Source organism: Amphibalanus amphitrite, unplaced genomic scaffold (genome assembly GCF_019059575.1).
Source record: "Amphibalanus amphitrite isolate SeventyFive unplaced genomic scaffold, NRLGWU_Aamphi_draft 000419F_arrow, whole genome shotgun sequence".
Taxonomy (NCBI): Eukaryota; Metazoa; Arthropoda; class Thecostraca; order Balanomorpha; family Balanidae; genus Amphibalanus; species Amphibalanus amphitrite.
The window spans coordinates 302864-324742 of record NW_024881913.1 but is presented as its reverse complement, the minus strand read 5'-3'; the positions used below and the strand labels follow the sequence as shown (position 1 = coordinate 324742).

At 49.4% G+C, this 21879-nt stretch overlaps 1 protein-coding gene across 4 annotated transcripts in view; it reads right to left on the bottom strand.

Moving 5' to 3' along the window:
- Positions 1-21879, bottom strand: part of LOC122391040 (microtubule-associated tumor suppressor 1 homolog) — a 168301-nt gene that overhangs the window by 125770 nt on the left and 20652 nt on the right. For all 4 annotated transcript variants that reach the window (XM_043384564.1, XM_043384565.1, XM_043384566.1 and 1 more), the window contains exons 2-3: positions 19136-20653; positions 6809-7007 (exon numbers count right to left, since the gene is read on the bottom strand). In XM_043384564.1, coding sequence (XP_043240499.1) covers positions 6809-7007; positions 19136-20653 — 1717 coding nt within the window. The remainder of the gene's footprint in view (positions 1-6808; positions 7008-19135; positions 20654-21879) is intronic.

Below are 21879 nucleotides of genomic sequence, written 5' to 3'. Positions count from 1 at the left end.
TTCCGGGCCCCATTCTGACCTCTGAGGGCCCCATGCTGGGCTGTAAGGGCGCACATTAGCCTCTGATGGCCCCGCACTGGATTCTGAACACCCGATGCCGGCCTCTTAGGGCCCGCATCACCTTTGAGGGCCCATCTTTGGCCTTTGAGGCTGGCCTCTGGGGTCCAACGCCGACCCATGCCGGTCTTTAAGGGCCCCACGGCGGTCACGCTAACCTCTGAGGGCCCCATGCTGGCCTGTAAGGACCCACATTAGCATCTGAGTGCCCAAGTCGGTCTCCGATGGTCTCAAACTGCCCTTTGCAGGCCATGTACTGGTCTCTGAGGGCCCTAAACTGGCCTCTATATGTCCCCAACTGGCCTATGAGGTCTCTACACCGGCCACTGATGGCCGTATTATGTTCTATGGGGGCCCAAGACTTACCTTTGGGCGTCACGCATTTGCCTCTGAGGGCCCACATCAGCCTCTGGGGTCCCATCTGGGGCCTTTGAGGCCCTTCGCTGACCATTGGGTCCAACGCCGGCCTCTGGGGGTCTGACACTGTACTCTAAGGGCCACATTGCAGCCTCTATGCGATAGGTATCGCCGAAGCGTTATCCATGGGCCTATTAGTGTAGGAGCCACGGGTGCAGTGGGTGAAGTTGCACCAACAATAATTCTCCAGTGGGTGCAGACAATGTATTCTCTACCCACAATAATCTGGAATAAAACCCATTTTCTCATCAACACTACTTTCGATGCAGCACGACAAATTCAGGATATTTTGCCCACTACTATCCATCTTTCGATGCATTTGCTACTGTGATGGTCTTCAAAACTTACATGCGTGCTCAAGTGAAAAATAAGAAACGGAACACATGTGATTGAACACATACCGATGACCCACTGTCAAAAGTTTTAGCACGATATCTTCAAAATGGCTAAGTTAGCCGGTTTTACTTTTTGCGGTAGTCAATTCACAGTTGCGTGAATTATTGACATTACCAATGCTCATGCACTACGCCCGTGGGCCCCTTTAAGCTAGCACCGGGCCCCCGGGTCAGTGCAGGGGCCCCTTTGCCAAGTTGCCCCCCCCCCCCCCAAACACCAAATCTGCGACCGCCCCTGCTGGAACACGGGCCCTCTCCAGCCTGAAACGGGCCGTGCTTTCCAGCTCAGGGGCGTCATCGACGTTGTGTTCGGAAGGGTCGCGACCCTGCATTTCTTATGAAACCAGAGCAGTCGGACCCCACACTTTGAGCACTGGTACTTATCTATGAAAATAAATTACCTATTTCTTATGTAAATCTAGTGCTCACCCCCAAAAATAGTGGGTAAAATCAGGAGCTTTTTGGGCTTTTGTGGGATTTACTTTGACTGACCGTCTGGCCTGGCCCCCTCACTCGAAAAATATGTGGCTCTAATTGGGCCCACCTTTTGTGACGGGCTGCGGCCGCCAGTGATGGCACCAGGCCAGGCCATCTGTGCTCATGGTCTAGCAGCACCTCTGGCAAGAGTTCCCTCCATGGCAGGAATAGGCCCGGAACAGGGGCAGGGCCGGCGCCACAGGGGGGGGGGGGCAGCTGCCCCCCCCCCCCAGCTGCCAGCCGGGCCCTTAAAAAAAAAATGCAGGAACGTGCATTTGGAGGCAAGAGGTACCTAATGGCCAATTTATGCACCTGAATTCGATCGGAGACCACTTGTCGGTCGGAGGGCCCTGGTCAGTGCTCAGCTAGAGGGCCCGGGTCGGCTAGAGGGCCCTTTTCAGTCAGAGGGCCTTGGTCGGCCAGAGGGCCCTGGTTAGTCAGAGGGCCCTGGTTGACCAGATGACCCTGGTCAATCAGAGGGCCCTGCTATGTCAGAGGGTCCTGGTCGGCCAAAGCACAGAGGACCCTGGTCGGTCAGAGCTCAGAAGGCCTTGGTCGGCCAGAGGACCCTGGTCGGCCAGATGGCCCTGGCCCTTGTCCGTCAGAGGGCCCTGGTCGGTCAGAGGGCCCTGGTCCGTCAGAGGGCCCCGAACCCGGTCGATCAGAGGGTCCTGGTCGGTCAGAAGGCCCTGGTCGGTCAGACGGCCACAATCGGTCACGGGTCCTTGGTCGGCCAAAAGGCCTTTGTCCGTCAGAGGGTCCTGGTCAGTCAGAGGGCCCTGATCGGCCAGAAGGTCGGTCAGAGGGCCCTGGTCCGCCAGAGGGCCCCGGACCCGGTCAATTAGAGAGTCCTTGTCGGTCAGAGGGCCCTGGTCGGCCAGAGGGCCATGGTCGGTCAGAGGGCCCTGTTTGGCCACAAGGTCCTGGTCGGTCAGAGAGGGCCCTGGTATGTCAGTCGGCCTTGGTCGGTGGACGCTGTATCTGTTATCACGTCATCACTCCGCCACCTAGCATGACCCGGTTAAATTTATTTTACCAAACGATGGACAATGATGCTCCAACATGTGTGAGAAGTTTCATTATGATCCTTGGACTGTGGATCCTTTGATCCTTAAGACTGTGGGTACCAGCGTAAGAAAACCTCTAGACTTTGGCACACACCCCGGAAGAACCGGTCGGAGGCTGTACCTATTTGGCATCAATAACTCATTGACCTGACATTTAGCGTCCGTCTAGGATAAAACTTGGAAGGGTCGATACGACCCACCTGCCTGTGCGAGGGTTAATTCACCATACTTGACCCGTTTTCGAAATGTATTCCGCTAGCCGCTTGTGGTCAGTAGTGGGGAACGTCCCCCCCCCCCCCCACACACACACACATGCAATTATAAACACCGACAGTACAGGGTGGATTAAGACTCGTAATACGTCACAAATCCATACACCCCTTAAGACCCTTAATTACACTTATGTAAATAGCTGAATAGCTGAATCAAGACCAGAGTGAAACATTAGGACATGATGTGAATATCACATTTCAGGAAGTGTTATATGTTATGTAATGCTAAAGATCAATCAAATATACAGAATAAACAACGCAACATATAAATCATTAATAAAGTTTTTTTCCTGAAATGCGCTTAAATCGTCATTTTTTCCTTCATGCGCTTAAACACGCAATTTATTTGTCATTTTTCGGCGCACTGCGCCGACAAGGGACAAATTTCTGGGACTTAAAAGCGCACATAGGCAAAAGTGCGCCAGAACTGAACTAGCCCAAAATATAAAACTTATTTTTTAGGAAAAGTATGACGAAGTTCTTATTTATTGAAGTGTTTTATGATGTTTTAAGATGAGACGAGTAATATCCAAACACTCGTTCTTCAATTTAACCGTTTTTTTGTTAAAACACTTTTCACAAATTCAGCTTAAAAATCGAGTGGGGCTGCATGAGTTTAACATTGTCCATACAGCCAGATGGGGTGCAATTTTCCTGAAGTGCGAATAGCTGCTAGCCGAGACCAAAATATTGATCCACGCATAAAACACTGGTAAATATGATGAAAAGCATCATATTATGTACAGTAACGGGTAATTTATCAGCTATATATTAAGGAAATTCATATTTTAAAAATGTCCACAAGTATTGAGGGAAATTGCTGATTTTCCACTCACGGCGCATTTTGGTCAGTATAAGCGCACTTAAAAACATGAGCGAATTTCGACGCTGTGTTTGCTCAAATTTAATGCATTTAAGTCATATTATTACTTTGCCATGTTCCTGAGCATAATACATGCATATTTCATTCGGTGGCATCGAGCGTTTGAAGATTATGCGGCATTTTACTTTCTTTCCAGTCCAGGCGCATTTTCCTGCGCAAAAACGCAGGAAAAGCGCAGTCCAATCTAAGCGCACCGTGTACATCGGCGGCGCACTCGTTTCCTTGTAAAGCGCAATCCGATTCCCGTATGTAGAAAACCTATAGGACCGGGCCGTGGAGGGTTAAACTGGCCTCTGAAGGCCCAGACCGTCTAAAAATCCCACACCGGCCTCTGATAAGTGATAGTCAATCAGCCCAGTTGCAGTGGTCGCTGATATAAAACCTCTTAAAAACGTTATAGGCCTGGCTGAGCCTAGCTGGGCCGTTCATGCTGCTTTTTATAGGTATATTGAAAAGACTCGCTTTGCACGTTTCACGCTTGCTCGTAATGAAAAAGTTGCTGGATGCCTCTGGAATTTGCAAGGGTGCCAACGGCTGCGGAGGTCAGGGGAACGCGTCCATCAGTTTGAGCTTATGGACGGGAGACTCCCTGAAATTTCAACCATTTTTTTTTCTTTTTTTTGTCTCGATTTTTTTTTACCTCTGAGCATGTTTGCGAAAACAAAGTGGCCGAAATCCGAGGAGAAATCGGATTTTGGGGGTAGGTTAGGTTTTGGACCTCTGGGACCCTGGCCCCCCCCCCCCCCACTTTCGAAAACGTTCCTACGCCTATGAATAAAGTAACATGTGGCATTTGCTCTGATTTTCAACATCTCATTTTAGTCTGGGTTCTTCCATAATGTATATCTAGTGCACACTGTACATAGACTTCAGTTCAGCTTCCTATAAGTTTGCTTTCAGGTTCTTTTATGTTTTATGGAATGCTTTCATCAGCATTTATTTATGCTTTGTAGTTTGTTGATTGTACCCTGGTTCGGTCATTGCTAGACTGTGGATGCTATTGCTGGTTGTTTTCAGTTTTGCATTTGAAATGCTTCCTTTATATATTTTTATACTTGGTTCTGTTTTAAAAGTTGTTTTGATGAATATTGTATTGTTAACCTGAGCAAATGCACTTGGCATTGTGTTTTGCATCTAAAAAAAAAAAAAATTATAGGTTCTAAAGTTTGACCGCCAAATACTCGCCACACGACAAGTTTTGCTTCTCGAACCCGCCAAAAACCCTGCGGGTTTTGAAAACCCGCAGAAAGCGGGTTCGCGGGTTCAAAAGTGGCATCTCTAGTCTACACCTCCGACTGGAGATACGTGATCTCGCATCGCTGCGGTGTAATAATGAGCTCACACCCCACACAAACACCACCGCCAACTCCCGTCAAATCCGCAGAACAATCTCCACAAAACGCCGATCTTGGCAGCAGTAGCAGCCACCGCGAAATCAACAGAGTGTTGTTGCCCACCGCGCCGGGTCGGCAGCTGAGTTGCCAGCTGGGCGATGTGATGCCAGATAGAATGTCACTGTCTCGGCGGGGTGTGTCGGCTCGAGGTGAGACGGAAGGTGTGGTGAAGCTCAGGACCAGCGGAGTGGCTTCCGGCCGTCGCAGTGAACCGGTCCCGGGACGCACCCAGTATGGTGATTGACCAGCGACGGCCATGGAATGACCTTACCGAGTTCAGAGGTCGCGAATGATGTCTGAGAGCCCCTCCACATGGCACCCGCAGCAAAATGAGCCCTAGCAAGTTTTTTTTTTGTCAATTAGCTGGTAAAAATATTCCTTTGAATAGCTGTGATGCATGATATTCATCGAAGCAACCACAAGGGACTGTTTCAGGCTATAATATATGACAAATATATAATTAAGAATAAGACTACCAAATATATAGTAAAGATGGCAATGCCTCGCCCAGCTGGCAGACAGCAGATGGCGCGCATTTGGCTGTGTATTCCGGCTGGGCATGTCGGTCAGCCACGGAATGTGTGGGGGATTCCGACGATCTTATTACTGCCAACAATGCTGGAACGTGCAGCCGCCGGCCCTTCGAGGAACACGAAAGCTCCCGATGTGCTCAAAACGTGCCTCACAACAGGTGAGCCCGAGGTCATGAAACTGGGCCGTCGGACCGAGCCCTGATTAAGGATCGCAAGGTAAAGTAAGGGCTAAGAAGAAACGTTCCTATTTGGTCCGCTCACGGCTAAAACTGCGGTGTTAACACAGCTGTTAGGCCCATTACTTCGGTAGGAAATGAGACTCAACTGATATTTTGCTATTCTTTTGTAATGCCTAGTACTTTGATTCATCAGATACACGGCTGTTTTCTACTTGCTCAGCGATCTGTTCTCAAGCCAAATTCTAAGAAATGTCCATAAGCGACAGTAGAAGACAAATGTCTCATATACATTATCCGAGCGTCGCTGTTGTCGCATTACTCAGCAGTACCTATCCAGCGTTGCGTTCTCGGAAGAAAGATGTGCCGATCGGATTTAGCAAAGTACGAGGTGTTATTGTTTTGTACCCTTCATTCCAAGCAGGTGTAGTTGCAGGATAGAACAAGGGTGATAAGCGAGCATTCATGCAAATTAAGTTTTTCTTCTTAGCACCTAATCTGCAACCGCTTCCAGGGAATCGTTTTCATATCCAGTGATACAAGTGAGGACATGAAAGGAATGCAGTATACGAACTAGTGTTTAGAAGAGGGTTAACAAATGGACGGATAATTGCGGATGTTTCTACAACCCAGAAGGAGTTATGCAGGTGAATTAGGAAAGTATGTGTCGAGCTCGCTGCGGCCCTGGTAGACGCCTAACTCCCTGTTCATTCCTCTGTCGCCACATGGTAGAATCTACCACCAGGCGTCTACCAGGTACGCCTAACTCCCCGATAACTCCTCTCCCGTGGCCTCACCTGTGTCGAACTCGCTGTCGCCCTGGTAGACGTCTTACTCCCCGATAACTCCTCTCCCGTGACCTCACCTGTGTCGAACTCGCTGTCGCCATGGCAGCCGCCTAACTCCCCGATAACTCCTCTCCCGTGACCTCACCTGTGTTGAACTCGCTGTCGCCCTGGTAGACGTCTTACTCCCCGATAACTCCTCTCCCGTGACCTCACCTGTGTCGAACTCGCTGTCGCCCTGGTAGACGTCTTACTCCCCATTTACTCCTCTCCCGTGACCTCACCTGTGTCGAACTCGCTGTCGCCATGGCAGCCGCCTAACTCCCCGATAACTCCTCTCCCGTGACCTCACCTGTGTCGAACTCGCTGTCGCCCTGGTAGCCTCCGTCGATGCTGGTCGTAGAGGTCGCGCAGCTTGTGACCTGATCGGTGACCTGGGTCGAGGTCGGCTCAAGGTCCTCGGGCGTTTCGGAGGGTTCAGCAGCCAGACGCACCTCGGCCTCTGGCTCACTGAACACCACCGACTTCCGCTCCTGGCCGGGGGCAGACTCCTGAAACGGAGCGCAAGGTTAGGTCATAACGCGTCATGTCACTACCGATACCAGCAAGCTATGTCATTTTGCGATGGGTCACACAGGTTAGGTAACAGGTCAAATCACACAGGCCAGGTCACACAGATCAGGTAACAGGTCATGTGAGTTGTAACAAAGCTCAGGCAACACAGGTCTTGTAGCATCATGTGAAGCCCCAGCATGTCAAGTCCAGCTGCGCCACATAGCAGTGTCCACGTTGACGTCACATCAGGTCATACAGAACCATTTGTCACCGAGCTGGCGACATAAGAGGCAACTCCGGAAACGACGCCGGATGCCGGGCCACGACAGAAAAACGGAAAGTCAATATATACCTCAGTAAAACATAGGGCAAAAAGAAGCATAAAAACGCGACAGGAACGGGTCAATCAGGTAAACGAGATGAAAATGCCTGCGGAGAGATAGAGAAAAAGACGTGCAAATAAAAATTAATGACTGTTGTTGTTGCCTGTCTAATGTCTATACAGATAATTCGAAGAACGGACCCGATGGATTTCCAGATAAAAACTACTGCACTCATTCTGGCCACGAAGCTGGCCAAACGTTGAATCCAGCAAAGAGGTTGGTCCACTAAGATGAGACGCTAAAAGGCACCGACTCGCTACCATCTCAAACTCTTACCCAGGCCATTTTACCCCCATCCACCCCATACTGATTCCGCTCCCATTCCTCCAGCCCTCGATCCACGCCCACGGCCGCAAAAGTGCCCTCAGAGACCGCTCTGTAAACATCCGCTGGGTGCGCCAACTTTGCATTCCAAGCACAGAAAATGTTGTATAGGTGCCAAGTCAAGAACAAGTTCCCAGAGCCAAGAACGGAGTGGCACTGAATGAAGCAAAGGTAGACTTCTGCCGCCAGGGAGAGGTAAAACTTCCGTCGTTTCAGACACTGAATGGAACGACATATTTCAGAGACTCGTCGAACAAACTTTAAAGGTTTGAGACGAATACATCAAGCATCGCCTTCCTTAAGAAGATGTCAATGATTTGATGAAAGGTTACGCCTCGCAAGAAGTTCTATTGAGCTTCGGCTATTTACTATTCACATATCCCAATGCATTTCAAAGTCATGACCATTGACCATGTTATCCAAGGCAGGCGAAAAATCCTTGGTTGATTTCACGAAAAGTGAGATAAGTGGTTCGGTAATGAGGCTGTGCTGAGACATATCTACTCATCTAGACAAAAAAAAAGCAATCAGCTTATCAGAAGGACGCATGATAGCGTCATCAGGCAGGCTAAAGGAAACGAACAGATCAAGCGGTATCATAACAGACAAGTCATGGCAGACCCATCGGGGCCCTAACCACAAGGACAACCAGCAACGTATCCTCAGGCACTACTCAGCGCTATGCCCTGCACGGTCCGCTGCTCTAAGGAGCTCTGGATCCCCTACTCAGTTCATCCACGCAGAAACGGCTCCGCCGCCCGCGGCAGTTCCGCTAGACGGTTCAGCGCAGGTGCCACAATGGGACCCATAGCGACCCGGGCGCGTGCCGTGTGAGTGAACTCCGTGACCTTCACAGTCGGGTGCAGCAGGGGTGGACCGTCACCGCGGAGTGCGGGTGATCAGCTAGGGAAGTGTGGATGACGTTTCGTAGTCAGGTGAAATACTAGCGAGGGGTATATGTTGCACACAAGTAAGAGTAATGCGCATCAAATAATACGCGTCCAAAAAGTGTACGAATTTATCTAGATTCAGATTCAGATTCAGATTCACTTTTAGCAATCAGCCCACAATACGACGGCTTTCCACCATTGCACGTCAATCTAAAGGGACATATTGTGCAGAGGTCAAAAAAACTTCCTACTCGCTTACATTGTAGGCGACAGAAGCTGGCAGGCACCAGAGACATTTGGTGACAAAGTCACGAAAATGGTTAACACACTGCATCGCATTTGTTGACGGCGTTTGCGCACACTGCTAGCGAACAGACTAACCAGCCAATCCGCGGCGAGAATAACCCTGAGCGAACCAATCGGATGCTGGTGACACGAGGGGACAACGCTGAGCTGACGCCCCAGCCGCCAGGGAGCCTTCACTGTGGATTTTGTAGGCCCCAGGAGCCAACGCATCAAAGATTTTTAGCGGGCCTTTTCGGCGAGAGGTATACTGTGATCATGAGCACGTAGCAAAACAGGAGTGGACTCTCGCGAGTAGCGCTCAGTGCTTGTCCAATTTTCAAACAAGTTTGAATGCTTTCAAGAAAGGGACTGGCGCCGTGATGAAGGCTGAGTTGTATTGTGGTTATGATTTTTTTCTGTTTTAAGCAAGGCAGGGCATAACACTGGAAGTAAGGAATCTTGGGTTGTCTAATTTTGCTGGTTTGGGTACTTGTAAGTTGGATATAACAACGCTAGCCCTGTGGGTATCAAAAGCAAGGCTATTTGGATTTGTTGCCTGATTTTGAAACACTTGCCAAAGCTGTCAATGAATAGGTGTTTTGTGTTAATATTGACAAAACTTTCATTTTGATTTTAATTTGTTCAGCCCTAGAAGAGCAGGAATTTCAATTTTCATTAGCTAGTAAAAGTATACCAGTCCAAGGACTCCGAAAAAAAATGTTGTAGGTTGGTATGTAGGTTGTAAGGTGGGAGGTTGTAGGCTGGTAGGTTTTCTGTTTTGTGTTGGTATGTTGTAGGTAGGTTGTAGGTTAGAAGGTAGGTATGTAAGTTTGGTTCAGGCTTAATTGTTTTCCTTCATTCCGACTTCCACTCTTTTACTCTTGCGTAAAGTGTTTCAGTTTAAGAAGTCTGAATGAAAGAAAAACATCATTACCTAACCTAATCTTACTTTCTACCCTTTCACCTATTACCTACCAGCCTACAGCCTATCTACCTTCTACCTACCTGTACCTACAAGTTACAACTTCCTTACCTTAAACCTGCCAACCGACAAGCTCTGAAAGTCTGAAGCATACAACCCACCTACCTAGCACCTACACCTTTTTTATTTTGGCTTATTGTATACCTACTAGTACCAAAAAAATCTAATGATTATAATTTTTGTTTAATAAAATTAGTGGCATTGATGAAGAAAAGGAACCGTTTGCAACATGTTGCATAGGTAGGTATATTGTATTATACATAGGCACCTATTATTTGTTATGTCATAACAGGTGTGAAATCTCACCATATGGAACACAAATCTAAATGTATTATGGAAAAATGTAAAATAGAATGTCAGCAATTCTTAAATGCATCTGCACAAGATTGGTTACACCCGAAACTGCTGGTTAGATTTGATGCAAAAAGAGTGAGAAAAGATCAAAAGCATTTATTTTTATCCATGAGTATCTATGATCATAAACCAACTCCAAGTATCCACACAACTCAGTCCACCACACCTGCCCACCTGTCCAAGTCCACCACACCTGAACTGCCTTTTGAGGTAGCAAGTTGTTCTTGGCTGAGAGTTAACTGCTCTTAGAAATTGATGGTGAGAGTGGCAAATGAATCTGAATCTCAGTATTTCCCACCCAAATCAACAAATTTTGGGACACTGTAATAATACATTATCCAGGTTTAGGGCCACACTAACATTGACGACACTACCTAACATTAACATTGGCCTAATGAATCCTATAATTTTTCAAATTTTACCACCCTAGTGCAACACTTATCCGGCCTCCGGGGGCAGGGGACACAAAGGGGGTTGAAAAATTTTGTAGGTGACACAAAATAAGTTTTTTGACCTCTGATATTGTGGTTAGCTAAGGTAAGGGACACGTAGGCTCTACCCGACGCATAGAACACCGGCTAGTTTCATGAAGCGAGTCTCTCGGTCAAAACCAACACAAGTCTTGACCACAGGAATGGTTAGCCCACTTCTCTCGTGACATTACTTTCGCTGCGGCCACACGAGCCCACAAACACGCAGTGACCATTCCGTCCCGCCCTACCGTTCAGTTCTCTGAACCAGGTGTTGGTAAGTCCAGGTGGCAAAACAGCCGGATGGCGGGGACAACTAATCGCATTCCGTTTAAAGAGAGAGCAAAGCCGATGGGCCGTTTCACGCTGGCCGTCACCAGACGTGGAAGATAGCGGAACGGTCACATGAACACACATACTCGAGTCGAAACGTCCCCACTCTGCTCTGGGAGTCTGCGCTTTCCAGCGTCTCTTACATGTCTCTCGAATGTCTCTCCGTGTCTCCTTCACGTCAAATACTCATCCCTGTGGTATAGGTATTCTGCATCTCTCGAGAATCCAGCGTCTCTTTTATTCTCAACTTTCGCGCACGGAGTGACAGCGATGACTTCAAACGAGCAGCCAAACAAGTGGGGCTTGAAATATGCACTACGTCATTTTGTTACCGTCTCTTGTCCGTTGGTCACATGAATTTAACATGCCTTATTGGACTGCGCAAACCTGAACTGAACTAAGCAAAATCAAAGCATCTATCATAGATTCACCAAGCTTGAAGAACGTGAATAAGGAGTCAATATCAATGTCCGTGAGAAATCGCCGAATTTTGTCCGATTTTCCGGCTCTACTGCATAATTTTGTTCTCATCGCACACCGTAGCTCACGCACTAGACAGACACACAAACACGCAGAGGCAAGCAGAGCCGGCCCGTCGGCTTTGCGAAGGTGATGACACGGCTTTGCGAAGGCGATGGCACGGTGTGGAGATGGTCAGACACGGTGTAAGCTGAAGTTTGGACACGCTCTGACCGGGTGGTCGACGGATGGGCGCGGATGTCGAGGGAGAGCAGAGATAGAGCAGAGAGAGAGGGGGAGAGAGAGAGAGAGAGAGAGAGAGAGAGAGCATGGTGAGCACTGAGCAATAGAGCGTGTAGAGGATATTAAAGTCAGGTGATGATGTGGGAAATGAGGAAATGGAGAGGTAGTGCGTGGGTCGTAGTGCTGCAGACCTGCAGTTGGAGTGGTAGACAACAAAGTGGTGTGAGTTAAATGTAGAGAGAGAGAGAAAGACAGAGAGAGAGGGGGAGAATGAGAGAGAGAAGAGAGAGAGAGATGCAGAGGGAAAATGTACATACAGGGTGTCCAGAAAAAACGGATACTATTATTTTTTGCTGTAATTCCGAGAATAAACACCGTACATTTTAAAATGGCACATGCTTGTATTCACAAAAATATGGCAAAGCAGACAGCAGGTGCCACATGGCATGTAAACCCTTTGGTTAGTCGCGGCAGCTCCTCAAAGCAGATACTCAATGTGAGCGGCTTTCCGGCGGATCAGCTCCAGCACTAGCACGGTCTGCAGGTGACTGATGGTCCTGTTGACCATCTCGGAGGGCATACAGACAACTTCCCAACGACGCATTACAGTGCTCATGAGTTTTGCCAAATCTTGTACTATTAGCGCATGAAGTTGGAAAAAAATCGGCACGTGCGTTAATGAATGCGACTTAATTTCCGTAGTATCTTTTTTTTCTGGACACCCTGTATTAACTATAAATCTGAAATCACAATATCAGATTGAACACAAACTCATCTCACTTATGTAAGAATTCCCAGTCACAACAAATCTTCACGGATGATGACACATTCACACATTCAAATCACGACCTTACCGAGAAGGAAAAATTAAGGTCGCATCGATCACAACACCATCCCTCTGCTTCACTTACAGATATACCGTCACTCGTCAGTTCAACCACAGAAAAGCAAGCACAGCACCACAGCACACCACTTAAACTGAACAACCGCACAGACAAAACGGTAGCAGTTACTGAAGCGCGCTCTATCTGGTCCTGTCTGATACGATAGCAGGCCCAGTCACAATCAATGTTATCGTTAAAATCCCGGGCACGCGTGAACGTTTGGAAGCTGATAGGAGCTCAGGTATTTGCGTTCAGATTTTCAGACTTGCCTCAAATCAATCAGGGACTTAGTAAACGTAGCGGTGAGTCAACAGACGAGCACGATATCAGAATAAGTGACACTCCATTTGTAAAATGTGTTTTACGTAAGTCAATGTACGAAACATGGGAGATAGTTCGAAATACAGTGCTAAAAAAAAAAGTTCACCAGCACGTAAGGAGACATAAAAAAGATTCGCAATAAGAAAAAGTTTAAAAAATATAAAAGCGTGAAATTGTTACTTCAATTGTAAGGAAAAAAAGGGGAAACAATACGACCACCGAAAAGGCTGGTTAATGCAAGGACACAACTGAAGGCGAAACGCGCCACAACACACCAGCAAGTCGCGTTTGTTTCGTTCCCTCTGAATATTCCGCACCTAAACCGCATCCATCAGAATGTAAGTGCGATGGCACGCGACAGCCTTCGCAACTTTAGACCAAAGCCATGAGCCACGTCTTATGGGTGCCACGGGGGTCACAGAGGTCACCACGGGTCAGACAGGGTCACACGATGTCACAGGTTAAGCACCGGAAGAACGACAGCTTCCCAGTCAGGCAGGTACTAATTAGTTTGGCAGGTGTTAATAAGGTGAGTAGTGTGTTGCCTCCCACATTACATACTGATGCTCAATGCTGCAGAAGACGATATAGTCTGGGTCGACAATGGGAGCTGTTCTAGGGCACTTGGACGCTTCCAGATCTTTAGAGACGTGACCTGGGACATAGGAGCGCTCACAAGGTCTTTCCCAGAATAGAAACATCAGCTCTCAGATCGTCTCCACTGACACTAAAATGGAATGGAGGATATTGGAATGTTCAATATTTCTCAAACGCCCTGGAGCTCAGCTTGAATAACGTTCAGGAGGGCTTCCACACCAATTGATAGTGACTTCGCCCTGCCGTAAGGAAGCTAGCAACGTCTGCGGTCAGCATTACTCATTGCTTACTTCAGCAAGATGTGGCCAGTCAGTTCAAGTTCGACAAACCCAGGAGATGGTCTGAGCTTGTCAGCATCACTTCAACGAGCTGTCGAACATTCGTTCACGTTCGTGACAGGTGAAATAAGATGTTTCAGATTTCTGACTCTGGTCGACAGGATGTGTGTGTCCCCATCTGATAGCACATAGCGACAAAGTATGTATATCTCTCTGGGATGATCGACAGATCGGCAGCGCAGGCGAGCCAGCATATAACGACTGGTGACGGCCGCATTCCATCCTAAACAACGTGGGAAGAAAACGCACGACTGCATCAACTATCGAAATCAGACCACAGAACTTGACGGTTTCTGCTTCATTTGCTCGGCTGCACTAAGCTCAGCAGCAAACAGGTTGGAAGTGCAACGCATCGGCGTTTTCAACTCGCTTACAACGCGCCTTGCACGATGTAAACATCACAAAAACTAGCCGCAGACTCGCTGAGAAAGACGTCGAGAACCGGGTCACCATCGCGTCCCTCTCCTCTCTCACACCTCTCTCACTCTCTCACAACAGTCGAGGTTCAATTTCAGGTCACAGGTACGCCACTTTGCCCCCTGCAGTGCGGGGGTCAGCACGGGGAGAGGAGAGAGGAAACCACTGGGCGGTACAGGGCTGAGTGAGCTTGTCCGATGGGGATGGGATGGGACAGGTGGGGCGGGAGGGCGGGGAGGGCAGTGGGGCAGGTGGGGGAGGGAGCGCATCTCTGGGTCGGGAAACAGCTGTGCCTGCACGCCAGAGCACACATGCGTGCCACCTGCGTGTCACTTGTCCAAATAACACGGACCGACTGTAAGCACAGCGCTGGTAATAAGTCGACCCAACACACATGCATTGCATCGAGATAGGAAAGTCATAACTATATCCTGCTGTGGTATAGCCTAGCCACGCCATCGGTAGATGTGTCTCACCAATAGAATTAATTGGCTGTGTGGTGAGCAATGAGCATGGTCATGGATGCTCACCACAGCCAAGCAAAACAACGTGAATTATAGTATATAGTGTAGCCTGAGGACTTCCCAAAGCAAAATCGTAAAAGCATTTGTGAAGAACTCAGCTGAAATTGCATGTCAGTAGCAAGAACATGGCAGGCATGCTCCGCGGTTCAGCGATGCGAGGAAAAACCGCTGAGCGAGTTTCGCTGAACCGGTTTGACTCGTGGTACCGGAGTTTTTCGGCGGGGGTAATAAGAGTTTTATGCAGATGAGCAGCGAGGTATGAATGTTATCATTCGCAGCTTGTTTGGCAGAAGCAAAGAGCTGCTACTTTCATTGCAATATTGGGTTGCACGCGACTTGGTTCTGCAATGCAACCAGTACGAGGTTCATCGACGCTGAGGAGATGTCCACCTAGGTATAAATGTAATTGCGTGAAAACTTCTGCTATTGCTTTATGTAACCTCATTGTAAAAAAAAAAAAAAATGCAAAGCAATGGTATGCTTGCTTTGAGCGTGCTTTGAGCTTGAGGTCTACCATAAAACAAAATAAGAAAAAAAACATCACCTATTCTACAAACGGAAAATGTCCTTTCGTAATGCAACTTTATTGTGAGAGGTACAGCTGAAGTCCCCTCAAACATACCATACGACCAATGTGACTCGCCAAATCGTTGGTGATACAGACAGAGTGGTCGAAGCTTGGTCGAAGCTACTTTTATCTGAGGAAGTATGCAAGCTAAAATTCGCTTCTCTATATTACTTGAAGGCTATGCATGGGTTTAGCAGACTCCACTGTGACAAAAAAAAAATCAAGCCCAAAACTGACTTTCGATAGCCGCAAAAGCTCCGTGGGAATTGTAGCTTCGACCACAAAGATTAATGTCTTTGAGAACATCGTGTGGTCAGAGGTGTTACCGATGCTCAGTCTGAATGAATGATTTTTAAGTGTGCAGCTTTTTGTGTCGAGAACTATGAAAATTTTCTTCGACGACACATCAGCCACATTTATTATTTTAATGGTGTGACATTAATATCTAATTGTAGTTGAATCCCAGCAAATGTCATTTGCACCGATAGTCCAAGATCATCAGCCATAGGGATCGCTAATCTAACGAGAAAAGAAAACGTGAAAAAAGGTAAAATAAATCGATCAAAGCCATCGCTGTTCAGTCGGAGCGTTTTTTTTTTTTTTTTGAGTGACCAGCTTAAAAAATCGTTCACCTGCGTCAGGACATTTTGCAGTTACGTAGCTAAAATGTTTTGCATGCTGCAGTTAGTAGCACAAACCTCTGGCATCAAACGCTCACATTACCTATACTGAAACCTGCGTGCTACCTGATACACATAGGTCGAGCAGAAGACAGGACGTTGACGATTTTATTAAAATTGTTGACAGCTAGGTATCAAAAAGAGAAATCACTTTCAATTGGTATCTTCCCGGCATCTTATCACGTAAAATTGGGCAAAAACTTAAATCGACAACTACGATGTCACTTATCTCATATGGCTTAGATAGGTTTCAACACCTCTCGATGGCAGGCAATCTGAGCATACCAACTGGAGACATCTGGTGCAGACTACCGATGATATAATCACCCGCAAACACCCGATAACCCGATAACCCGTGCTCGATAATCACCCATAAGACTGCTGTTTGCTCTTTCGCTGGGATGCCTTATCCAAATTTGCATCGTCTATATTAACAACTTCAAAGAAACAATAATGGCAATATAGCTGGTAGCATACAGCATTAAATAAGTGGTTCTTCGCATCAACCATCTGAACTCTTCGCAATTTCTTTGAAAGTTTCAATTTTCAAGATCAAACAAGCAAACCCCATCCCATCCAAACCAGAATACTGCTTCACCGAAACCACTTGTGGAAAACGGCACTTTCAATAAACCCAGTATCCGGTTGGCTCCCAGTTCGTATCTATACTCCGCGGCGCTTCAAAGTCCAGCAGAGTCCGGCAATCTAAACTGTGACTCATTCATATCTGCACTACATTCCGGCCGATAGCTGCAGCGATGCCATGGCTGTAATGGGTCGGCCGCCGACCGGCGCGGACGACGAGGGTGGAGGGGAGGGATGGGTGGCAGTGGCAGACGGACAGATGTCATCACTGAGTCCTAAACTCTCGGCACTCTCAGGCAGTCCAGTCGGTGCCGCGTGACATGTCAAATAAATAGCAATCGGAGCGAGACAGCAGGAAATCAATGAGGAAGCGCGAGCTTTGAAAACGTTAGCTGACCAGCAAAGAGCGCTGGATGATACTGTGATTCTGTCAAAACCAGACCGAGGTAGATTGGGAAGAAGCCATAATCATTACGGCTATAAACTGGATAAAAGAGTCTGAGGATTATTAAAACCCCATTCAAACCCGAAACGTTATACCATTACGAGCCGTTCCGGTCGAGAGAGTACGAATCCAACGAGTTCGGGTTCCCAGATACGAGACAGTTCTTTGGTCCGCCGGTTTCAGTAATTTGTCCCGCGTCCTGGCTCCGTCTGAGCGGGTCCGGGAGCCGAGAGGAGGATCTCAGACGACCTCTGTGATACAGGCGACCTAACGGGACCATCGGACCCCAGCGCACGATCACGGCGGGGGAGAGTCAGAGACCGAGCCGGCCAGTGGACGGTATCGGAGGTCACCTACCGAAATCACGACCGATCAGTGGAGCGCGGAGAACCGAGAACAGAGAGGTCAGAGATGCCACTGAACGCAGCCTAGCGCATGGGATATTTGCAAAGATACGAATTTAATGAACGTGTGTCGCAGAATGTTTTAAAATAATTGATAACTCCTCGCAGAGCATACGCTACCACGAAATCGGGCGTCGGTCTCGTGCAGTAGGTTCACACGGCTCATATGTGTTAGCCAGTTCGTCCGCAAAAACTAATGCTCTACAACCTAGGTTGCTGAAAGCTGGCCCATTTTCGCGATGTAAATCACCGATGGTATGGGACTGCGCCTCGACATGCGCCTCGCTAACGAGCTATTCAGCCATCCATGCACAAAGGATTGCGGTTTTAAGGCGAATTTAGCGTGGCACATTTACGACTTTGGGGCGATGAGTTGCTCCACAACTCACGACGGAACGTTTGCCACCGTATTGAGCTGCCACACGCAACACCTGTGGACCAAGGGTTTTTGAAGAGATGTGGTAATTGGTACAATCCTTTACGAGCGGTCGCAAAGCCGGCACCGGACAATATGCTAACGCATAAGTGTATGCCTGACCGACATGGAAAAGCATCTCGAATGCGACTGTAGTAAGTACACTACAGGACTCGGGAAACACTAGAAACACCAAACTTTCTCAATGAAGTAAGGCACGCAAACAGTCAGAAATCCACGGTCTTATCTTACTTCACCTAGCATTTACGCACCGTCTCTAACCGAACGCCTACCTATTTAGCATTTCATTCACGCGTCTCGGTCTTTGGTTGACTTCCGCTGCGCTCGAAACGTGCCGCCGGGGGCCGGACGGGCGGCGGCCAGCGGCGACGGTGTGAGTTCCGGCGTTTTCACTCAGTCGCGGCAAGTCACGCAACTCACGGCTCTCGGGAGAAGTCAGAAACGGGCCTCTGCCGCCGCCGCTGCCGCCGCCGCCGCCGCCGCCTTCTTGGCTGGCAGGGCGGCCAAGAAGTGGTACGTGCGAGCATTTTTGGCCGGGGCGGCGACGGCGGCGGGAGGCGAGGCTGGCGTGTCGCTGCGGTCATGTCGCCCTGCACACGCATTGTCTCCATGGTGAGGTTCGCTGAATAACCGGGTCGAGAGGCTGAGAGAATACGAGAAAGGATGGGAGCGAGAGAGAAGGAGAAAGGAGATGGAAAAGATCGAACAAAAGACAGATAAATCTAGGGAGGAAAAGTCTAGGAATGGCTGGTCGCACCGGAAAATGGCTCATTTAGGTTAACGATCGCAATTCCCACCAACATTAACATGGTTAATTGCGGTGCAATGTGGAAAGTGGCAAATGTTCTGAAAACGGTAACAGTAGAGCGGGCGTTACCTGTACCATCCCCAGTTCGCGCGTCACCGCCTTCTTGGCATCTAAGAAAACAGCGTGAACTTTCTACTGACGTGCATTCATGTGACGAGCCTGAGACCGTATGCATAGTTTAGACCACAAAGTGTGGACCACATGGCTCAAGTAATAAGGACTAGCATCACTAATAACACCAGCATCACTTGTATCACTAGAGGGATAAGTATTACACCGGGCAAAGCCCTTTCGCCCTTTCGGCCCCAGCGCCAGCCCTTTTGCTTGCCTGTTTATACTTCCTACACCCCCACATCCGCCCATACCCGCACCTCCATTCCTCCCCACATCTTACCTTTTTGCGTTCCAGCACAGGCGACACGGACGTGTCCGGTCTCGTGTCGAGATGTTCAGGTTGTCCTTCCATCTCCTGAGGCTCCAGCTGTCCGTCCACCTCCATCTTCCGCTCCCGCAAGTCCACCTGCACCTTATCCGTCACCGCGCACACCACATCACCACCACTGACGTCTGTCACCACCGTCACCGGCTTCACCAGCACCGTCGCACCAACGTCAGCCACTTGCTCAGCCTGCGGTCGCGCTAGTACCAGGGTCTCCGTGTCGGGAGATGGCGGTTCAGCCAGTGCCTCTCCGGCCCCATTGGACTCGTCCTTCAGCGTCACATCCGAAGACTCACTGGACATGCTGGCAGTGACGTCCACAGGCATCGTGACGTCAGCGCTTGAGTCGGTGACGATGAACGTCGTGTCGCTCTCGCTGTGGTTGGTGTCGCCGACGACGCTCTCCGGAGAGATGGTTGAGGATCCTGGAGTGACGGACTCCGCTGACTCTGCCGGTTGTTCTCCGGACTTTGGGTGTTCAGTTACCTTTGCAGGTTCAGCAGGTTCGGAGTCAGGTTGCTTGAGCTGGCTCAGGGCTGGCTCGGCGGCTGTCGCGGCCGGCGCGGCGTCGAACTCGTCCTCCCAGTCGGGCTCTCGGCCGATGGTGACGGTGACGTTCAGCGGCGCACCTTCGTCAGAAATCAGCCTCATGCGTTCCGCCGGTGCCGACACGTTGAACGCGCGTTCTGACGGCGCCATGTCCGGGTCGGGACTGGTCAGCAACTCGAGCGATCGGTTCAGCTCGTCGGGCCTCAGCAGCAGGTGGGAGTCGTCATCCATCTGGTCGGGCGTCAGGATGCCCAGCGACAGCTCGTCGAGTTCCATGTCCTGCAGAAGCTCGACGTCATCCAGCTGGTCACCCACGCTTCCCTCGGTGTTATCCCACCAGAGGTCGCCGGCAGGGGACAACGCCGCGGCCCCGGCGGCGGAGGCAGACGCGGAAGGACTCTTACTTCCACCGGAGGAAGCGATTCGAGGCGTGCTGCTCACCGGCAAGGTCAGGTCCTCCCGTCTTCGCGCTGATGTCAGCTCCGGCTCTGGTGTCATCTGCGGTTCGGGTGGCGGCGACGGCGACGGCGGCTCCGGGTCGCAGCGAACCACCCTCGATACCGGAGCGAACAAACCATGACCGCGTTGACAGAAGAAGTACCGCCTGCCTCCCACCGAGCCGTCGTTCTTTCCGATGCCACGCGCCAGCTCCACGCCAGCCCACAGTCCATCGGCAAACAGCGTGTGGCCGAGGAAGCGAAGGGTACCCGGCTCTCCGTCCACCAGCACTGGGTCACCCGGCTTCAGGTCGGGCGGTGGAGGTTCGGCAGCTGCTCGAAGGCTGGCAGAGCTCGGGATGGCAGTGGGTATCGCGGAGGGTGGAGGCGGCGGAGGGGCGGAGGTCAGACTGGCGCTGGGTCGTGGTAGTCGGGTGGCCAGCCGCGGCAGGCCCGAGCCACCGGCCCGGACCCCGCGTACGGGGATCTGTGAAAACAGACAGACGTTCGTGTCAAAGAGCTGCGATAATAGCTGTGAGCAAGATTCCTCACAACTGCGAACAATTAAAACGGACAAAACACATGAGCAGTACATTGACGGGAACACATTGCGTGACCAGCACACGGGAAGAACCAAGAAGAAAAACAGGAGATGCCTCTTATTAGACAACACAAGAATCAATCAAGAGTCAAACAAGATGGCGAGATCAGGCCCAATAGGCTGTCGGGTTCCCCGAACTGTTTTACGAGAACGACGTCGAAGTTTTATTCATTATTCATGACCCATCAGTCAGACAAGTGCCAATCGCTCACGACTTAGCCATTCAAATGACCGATCCCAAATCTTAAAACAAACACTTGATTCACTTTGATTTCACAAACGCCTAGAATGTCAAAACATCTTTCTCCGCTTACACAATCGCTCGGTTTGGGTGTCGAGACCGACCTACAATCAGCTCACGCCCTAGCTCCGCTTTGCCATTTTGTGACGTCACAAAACCTCGGTATGATGTCATACAGCAATCAAAACGGCAAGGTTGCCGCTGCGACCGCGCAGCAGTCGCCATTTCATGCATCATTTCCTGCCCTGCTCCCGAAAACGGAATGTGAAACGAGTTCGCTGAAAGCCGATAGTTTGTGTAATGACTTTGTCAACGAGCCACCGAATCGACAAGTTACCCAAAATCAGGATTGCTGTTAAGCCAATAATTAATACCTACCGACATAAATGGTACCGACATAAATGGTACCGACATAAATGGACCACCGACTCCCGTTAACTACGTTAACAGTCAGCAATATGGGCCTACCAAATAACGAAAAGAGCGACTGTACATAATGCAATCTGGCCGGATCCACGTCATTGCAGCGACGTAACTCATTATAATCAGCTTCCAAAAATCTGGCAAATAGCAACCAGCTTGGGACATAACTTATTCCCTTCGGTATAAGACAGTGGAACGCTTCTAGCCAGATAAGCTACAATCTTGTCACGACACTTAGCTAGGGTCAACAGCCGGGTGATTCCCACTCCTCAAATTATCTCATTCACGTCATCATATCTAAATATACCCATGGTGAATTCAGCTTCACCACTAGTTTAGTTAACGAACACAGCACAGCTCATGATCGCCCGTCGACGGAAATGTCACCAAGATCGTGACGCCGTCGGTGCAGGCATCTCGTGATCACGAACGAGTCGTGACCTTCGTC